The 8,283-nt window shown below is 36.2% G+C and overlaps 1 protein-coding gene across 1 annotated transcript; it reads left to right on the top strand.

Moving 5' to 3' along the window:
* The first annotated feature begins 394 nt into the window (after positions 1-394).
* Positions 395-2,072, top strand: LOC131157830 (transcription factor MYC2-like). The gene has a single exon (XM_058112230.1). It carries the CDS (start codon positions 413-415, stop codon positions 1,874-1,876), a length of 1,464 nt encoding a protein of 487 aa, XP_057968213.1. The 5' UTR covers positions 395-412; the 3' UTR covers positions 1,877-2,072.
* Positions 2,073-8,283: the final 6,211 nt, after the last annotated feature.

Below are 8,283 nucleotides of genomic sequence, written 5' to 3'. Positions count from 1 at the left end.
AATGGTACAAGTATGACTGTCCATTTACGTTGAACCGTATGAAAGCCACGACCCCGGGGAAGCGGAGAAAATGGACGAAGTAGAAAACAAGGAAAAACGCTAATGAAACGAACTTATTCTCGGTGGGGTATAAGATATATGGATGCGACCCAATGGGCCCACAGGACCATGGGCCCCAGCCCACGCTGCCGAAATCATCATTCCCATCCGCCCCACGAGCCCATCACGTGACAATGGTGTCTAACAGTGAAACCAAATAGTTACATGTTCCCACTTCCCCTCCCCCTTTAATCCTCTCATCATTTTCCTAAACTCAAACACCAAGTCTCTCGCTCTCGCTCTCTCTCTCTCTCTCTCTCTCTCTCTCTCTCCTCGCTCTTTCTCTCTCTAAAAACATTGAGGCAGGGCAGCCATGGAAGAGATGATGTCTTCTTGCTCCTCCTCGTCCATTCTGCCATTCGCTCAAGAAAGCCCGCCCACTTTCCAACAACGGCTTACTTTCCTCATCCAAACCCGACCCGAATCATGGGCCTACGCTATCTTTTGGCAGGCCCAGAAGGACGGCGACGGCCGGGACGTCTTGGCGTGGGCCGACGGCCACTTCCGGGGAACCAAGGCTCACCTCGGACCCAAACCCGCCAAGTTTGGATTTGACCCAGACAGAAAGAAGGTAGTCCCCCGGGAAATCCAAGCTCTCTTCTGCGATGACGGTTTTATCGACGGCGACGTCTCCGACTGCGAGTGGTTCTACACCGTCTCGCTCACCAAGTCCTTCAATGGAGGAGACGACGTCGCCGGGCGGGCATTCAGCTCCGGCTCAGTCATCTGGCTCACCGGAGACAACGCCTTCCAGTTCAACAACTACGACAGAGCTAAAGAAGCCCAAATGCATGGGATCCAAACCCTAGTTTGCGTCCCTACTGCCGGCGGGGTGGTAGAATTGGGCTCGCCGGACTCGATCAATGAAGACTGGATCCTGGTTCACCTCGTCCGATCCCTTTTCGGACCCGACTCGGTTAACTCGGTACCGAGACAGCCCGTCATCGCCGGCCAAGATCCGGTTCTCTTCGTCCGTAACCAAGTCAAACCGTTTCATGACACTGCAGTCGATCATGAAATTAAGCACCTAGAAGACGCGAAAATGGGCGGTGCAAATCTGGCGGGCCGGTCGTCCTCCGAATCTGGGCCTTCGGACTCGGACGGCCCGTTCCCGTCGACGACGACCGCGAACACGGTAGTCACACGACCCAAGAAGAGGGGCAGGAAACCGGCAGTGGGGCAGGAAGTGCCGGCGAACCACGTGGAAGCGGAGCGGCAGCGGCGGGAGAAGCTCAACCTGCGGTTCTACGCGCTGCGGGCGGTGGTTCCGAACGTGTCGAAGATGGACAAAGCGTCTCTCCTCGCCGACGCAGTGACCTACATCAACGAGCTCAAGGGCAAAGTGGAGGAGCTGCAGGCGAAGCTGAAGGAGGATTCTAAGAAAAATTCAAAGCACTGCGTTATGATCAACAATGCAGTGTTCGATAATAATAACAATAATAATAACGAGAGCTGTAGTACTGTGGGTGATCATACGACCTCGTTGAGATCGTCGAGTGGAGGGAGAATGAGTGGTAGTGGTGGTAAAATTTGGAAGGAGGTGGAAGTGGATGTGAGGATATTGGGGACGGAGGCGATGATAAGGGTGCAGTGTGCGGACGTGAATTATCCGTCGGCGAGATTGATGGGGGCGCTGAGGGAGTTGGAGTTTAGGGTTCACCATGCGAGCGTGTCGAGGGTGAAGGAGCTGATGCTTCAGGATGTGGTGGTTGGGGTTCCTGAAGGAATCTCTGAGGAAGCTGTCCGAGCTGCCATTCTCACTAGACTCCAAATCTGATCTTGCTTCATCATCCATCATCAACTCTCTGTCTCTCTCTCTCTCTCTATATATATAGCTAGGTTAAGTTTCTCTTTGCCCACATTGATCCTCCTCTCTTCTTCTTCTTGCTATGTATTTTGATATATATATCTGTGTGTCCTCAGTAATTTATAAAAAAATAAAAAAAAAATTGTAAACTAAATGTTGAAATGCAGTACACATGAGTACTCTTCTTCTAGCTTCATTTAGCATTTTGAAGATCTCTCTCTCACTTTTTTTTTTTTCTTCCTAATCTAAGAGATACCAGTTGCTGGATTAACTTAAGGTTATTACATTGACTAGTTTTCATGAAAGAAGAAATTACTAGAATTAAGATCATTATAGTTGAACTAGAGGGTTGACTTGAGACTAATTGAGAAGGTTAATTAATTAGGCACATAATGGATATATGAAGAAAACCTAGCTACCTAGCTCTAGCTAGATCATTAGCTGGTTTGATTTTAAACAATCTTCTCATCCTTAATGCACGCCTTCTTGCATGTTTTCTTTCTTGTTTCAATTAATTGTAAAAAATGGCGAACATGTACCTACATATATGCTCGATTGATCTTCTGAGTTTTCTATTTTCATATTAGATACGTAGGAATAAATTCAATCAAATCAAGTTTGTTACTTGAATCATATTCTCCATTCAAATTTTTGTTTCATTCTACAACTCAAACCTCATGTTAGTTGTACAATCTCTTGATTTTGGGAATTTATATTTTCTGGGGCCTTTATATTATGACTAAATTCAATGATTTTGCTAATATAAATTAATATGTACTACAAAAAAACTGATTTTTAGTGATGAAAGTATTAATGATGGATTCAATTTTGTCACTAAAAGTGGATATTAGTGACGGTTTTTAAGAACCGTCACTAATAGTATAAGCATTAGTGATGGTTTTAGAAATCGTCACTAATACAGCACTATTAGTGACGATTTTGAATCCGTCACTAACACTTTCGTTACTAAAAACCGATTTTTTCGCTCAAACCATCACGAGAAACTAATTTTCGCGCAGAAATTATCATGAGAAAATATTAGCAACACTTCTTGGGATATTAGTGACGATATGAATCCGTCAACATGAATGAGTTTGTACCCAAGAGAACTACTACCTACATCAGTCAACATGAATAAATGCAAAAAGGAGGAGACAAAAACATATGATATTCGTATGTTCATATATCAATTACCCCAAATAGACATTTTACACCATGTATGTATGGATGTATGTATGTATGTGTGTGTATATATTTAAAGAGATCATAGTGTTTCAAAGCTTACTTATATCTTCTCTTTTTTTGTATCACTTATATCGTTCAGTCATAAATTGAATCAGATGTTTTGGCCTTTCGTTGGGTTGCCTAGTCCCTTCACCAAAAAGGGTTAAAAAAAAATCAGCCACTCGGCTGATTGGTAAAGTTTCTGTACATTTTGATGTACAAGTTGTGTTGGTTATGATGTTGGGCACTTTGCTTAATCTGTATAAATAAAAATTTCTACACTACATATGTAATCTGTTGGAAATGTTCGTGTTTTGGTACACATATCCAAATGGGCATCTTTGGTGATGGAAGAGAATGCACTTTCAGTTCATTTGAAGTTAGCTGCAATAATCTCTTAATTTCGTTTTTTTTTTTTTCAATTAGTTCTATTGTGTTGGTTGTGGTTTTACAAAAGTCATTTCATTTTCATGTATAAAAAGAAAAATAGGTTCTTTTTAGCAGTTCAACTATGTATCCATTGGAAATTTTGGAAAATGTGGCTAATCTTCCATGTAATAATTTCCTTTCTAGAAAAATGTTGTCATATTTGCATATTCTTATTTTAAAAATATTTATCAACTTCATATCTGTATACATAGCCTTCTCCAGGTCAAGAACCCATCATCTTGTTGATCTATAGGAGGAATAAAATCAAATGTTACATAATTGAGAAGCAATGGAATTGCTTAACAACTACTATAGTGGACATTGGTTTGTTTTATTGTAAAGGGAATTGAATCTTGTGTGAAAAATAGTCATGAAAAAGCAATATTTCATTTGAAAGATGATAATGAAAGGCAGTAGTATATCATCTATTTCTTTGCAATATGAATAAATAGCTAGTTTTCTAGCTGGAATTGGTATGGAGATGTCATGACTTCTAGGAGGGAAACATTCCTTTGATTTACTTCCAAAGAATGTGAATTTGTGACGTCCATGGCATCTTATTCTCACGTTTATTCTCACGTTTGTTTGAGCATGAGAGTTTGATGTAGCAGGAATGTTCATATTCATTGAATGAAAGGATACGCATGAAATCTGGGCACCCTATTCCCACCCTCCACATGGGTAATTTTCTCTCATTCCCATGGAAATACTACTTTTTGAACCAAATTGCAGTCCTATTTTAGCAAGTTGGATAACAATGCCCCTATAATATAATATTATCACACTATTGTTATATTCAAAATAATCATTTTTTGAAAGGATAAATGAAAGTTAAATGAATATTAAATGTCATCCTTTGTGTGAACAACATTGCAGATTACTATCCATAATACTCTGAATGACTAAATCTTTTTTATGGATGATATTATGTTATATGAATTGTAGATTAAACTACTGGAATACATGTTTATGTTGAACGTCAACTGCATGACTGATACAATATATTGTGAATTGCATGCTAGTAGGGATTTAGGTTGTTGCATGTTTGAAATGATTTATTTAGTAAAAATAACCTTGTTTCATGTATAAGTTTTATGAGAAAATGTCCAATTTACAGATAATATGCTGCCGAAATTTTGGCAAAATTTTTTTCAAAATAAAACTATGTGCAAAGATAATTATGAATGTTAAAATATTTTTGAAAAGATTGGTGAAAGTTAAACGAATATTAAACTTTATCCTTTATGTGAACGGCATTGCAGATTATTATCCATAATCCACCCACCACCCCAGCCTTCCCCCTACCCTTCTTAACCGTATAATTAATGGATGAATTCATCTTTTGCAAGCCCTTTCATTTTTTATTTTGTTTTCCTTTTTCCTATGATCATGCCTAGAAGAGACATTCACACTATCCACTTGACCAAACACATAACTAATTTTCCCCCTTATCTTTCCTTCGTTGGTTCTCAAATTTGGTTTTCTGTTTGGTTTTAGAGTTGTTTAGGAACACTCTTCCTCTCAGTTAGACTATGCAGCATCCTTAGTTGTATGTTGTGTGTGTTTTTCATTGTCTACTAATATGAAGCTCTTGTGCACTCATAAAATTCATTACTAATTGGATTATTGTGAACTGTTTATTGTAAACAATCAGGTTTGGAGCATCTCTCTATGAAAAGTGTCCTATTTATAGACGAAATGTCTGATTATTTTGCTATTAAATCATTGATAATTATAGTACGTATACATATATGTTCAAAAAGCGTATACTTTTTTTTTTAATTCTTAATTTGTAGGGTTTGCGGCTGTCACAACATCAGCACAATTCCATGCACTATATAATCAGATGCAGCTTTTGATTTTTTTTTGTTATATGAACAGATAGAATTTCTATATTTTAATTTGAATTTGTATAATGTATTTGTATTCGAATTTTGAATTTTGTTTTTATTTTTTTTGTTATCTGAACGGATGGAATTTTTATATTTTAATTGAATTTGTATAATATATCTGTGTTTGTATTTGTATATGTATTTGTATTAGAATTTTGAATAATTTATAAATATTTTAATAATTATGGTTTAATGTTATGCATGCAAAAATGTAATTACAAATTTTTACAGGTTCAAGTATTAGTGAAGGTTTCAAAATCGTCACTAATAGTAGAGTATTAGTGACGAATTTCAAAAACGCCACTAATAGTATATTATTAGTGACGGCTTTGAGATTCGTCACTAATACTCTACTATTAGTGAAGGTTTAAAATTTGTCATTAATATTCTATTATTAGTAACGGTTTTGAAATTCGTCACTAATACTCTATTATTAGTGATGATTTTGAGGTGAACCAATGTATAATTTATAGTAACGATATTAGGGTTTTAGTGACGATTCTAATCTGTCACTAATACTCTATTATTAGTGACGCTTTTAAAATTCGTCACTAATAATTATTAATAACTGCAATTATGGCGGCTAATTCAAAACCATCACTAATACTTATAAAACTGTTACTAATACTATTAGTGACGGTTTTAATCTTTTACTAATAATATTACTTTTTGTAGTGATGTAAGAATTGAAAATAGGGGAAACGAAAATTAAGTATGATGAGTAGCTATTTTTTTGTTTTTTTTGTTTTATTTTTGTGAAAGAATAAAATATATGTACTGTGTCACTGTCCCACATCAAATGCTTACTAAAGAGATTTTAGACTTGTAAGGATGCATAGTTTGGACTCTAACTATGTGAGACACCTTTTATAGATCAAACCCGTGAAGCTAGTGGGTCAAAGCGGACAATATCTCACGGAGTTAGGCCCAAGACCACTACATTTGGTATTAGAACTAAAAGGTATAAGTCACTCTGACAAGGGTGTTACAGAACAATTAGATGGGAGAGCATGTCATCCTTCCACATAAAATGTGTACTCGAGAGATCTTGGACTTATAAGGATAGTTTGTACTCCAATTATGAGAGATGTTGTTTCTAAGATAAACTCGTGAGACTAGTGGGTCAAAGTGAACAATACCTCATCAGAGTTGGTCCCAAGACTATTATGCACGACTCATATACTCAACCATTTAGGGTCATGCATGAATATTTATGATTGCTCTTCTTTAGCTTTATATGCATATTCATTAACCATTTATGATTGCTCTTCTTTAGCTTTATATGCAATATTCATTAACCACCTGACCATTACCTACGCACTGAAATGACTAAGGATGGGTTAATTTAATGTATGGATTTGTCAACTGGTGAAATGAAATGAAAGTGAAAGCTTGTCATTTGTCTTCAATGCCGCCTATATGTTGCTTCTTTCAAATTGCTACATATTAAGCATGTGATAAAAATTACAATTAATAGTCAATTTTTACCTCTTAAAAAAATTAAAAAAAAATTAATTAACTTACTTCTGCAATACTCCTCTAGGCTAGCTATATATGCTCATATGCTAGCTTTGATACTAAAGTCATTACTTATCTCTTGTGGGCAGCATCTTCATTTCTTTTCTTAATTACCAATAAAAACTTAGAGATCATTTTATTTTCCTGTTTTCTTTTCTACTTTTTGGGGGTAAAAGGGAATAATTTAAAAGAAAATGAGCCTTAAAAGGTTAACATTTGTGCAATGGCTAGGGCTAGCTAAAAGGGCCGAGTTGTCGAAGACTTAGGGAATCAAGGAGATTAGTTCCACTATTCCAAGAGGCGTCTTGTTTCATTGTGAAACTTAACTACTATTCGATCTGCTCAATCAATTAATTGCTTCTTGTTAGATTTTTTTTTTATTTTTTTATTCTTGTATAACTTTTATATGCTTGATAAAATATTTTACCATGCAATATATATATTTTTTAAGAGTAAACATAAACTTTTATTAAAACAACTAACTGGGAATCAAGCAAGAGGCTTGAGCCCCAGCACAGCAGGAACAAACAGTCCAAACCAAACAAGGCCACAACACCATATATATATATATATCTAAGTGCACCAGCGACCAAGCTACATAAGTGCAGGGAAACAAGGAAAAGAAATAGATAAAGCTACCTGAACATGCTCCACAAGTGATGGAGTGGAAGAAAAGTGACGTCCTTGCTCCCTACTCCCCATCTCTCCAGCACAGTAGAGAAACCAATATCACTAAACAAAACAATTAAGGACACAAAACTGTTAACCCTATAAAATTTTATTAAGAAAGAAAACCCTATGCCCAGTTTGGAACATCTTGAAAAACAACTACTTATAATAAAAAGTACTTAAATTAAGTACTTCAGCTAATAAGTGGTGTTTGATTTACACTTAGATAAGTACTTATTTTTAAAAGACCTTTTTTGAATTATTTTTCTTAGGAAAATGGGTATTTTTTGAAAAAATATTTTTCTAAAAATGCTTATTTTAAAAAGTATTTATATTGAGTAATCGCATACTATTTTTTATTATTTTATATAAGTACTTTTTTAAATAAATATTTTTTGTCAACAAAATACTTTTTTGTAAGTAGGTGCTTGGTCTAGGGGTGAGCATAATTCGGTGAAAACCGAATTAACCGAATTAATCGGCCGAAATTGGCCGGTTCGGTTTGGGTAAAAATCTCAGTTCGGTCGGTTCGGTTATAATTCTACAAAATTCCGGTTAATCGGTTTCGGTTCGGTTAAGGGTAAAAAAAATTTCAGTTAACCGATTAACCGAATTACTAATTAATTAGATTTTAAATATAATTTA

Source organism: Malania oleifera, chromosome 6 (genome assembly GCF_029873635.1).
Source record: "Malania oleifera isolate guangnan ecotype guangnan chromosome 6, ASM2987363v1, whole genome shotgun sequence".
Classification (NCBI taxonomy): domain Eukaryota; kingdom Viridiplantae; phylum Streptophyta; class Magnoliopsida; order Santalales; family Ximeniaceae; genus Malania; species Malania oleifera.
Note: the sequence above shows the minus strand (reverse complement) of the source record. Positions and strands in the feature narration are given on the sequence as shown.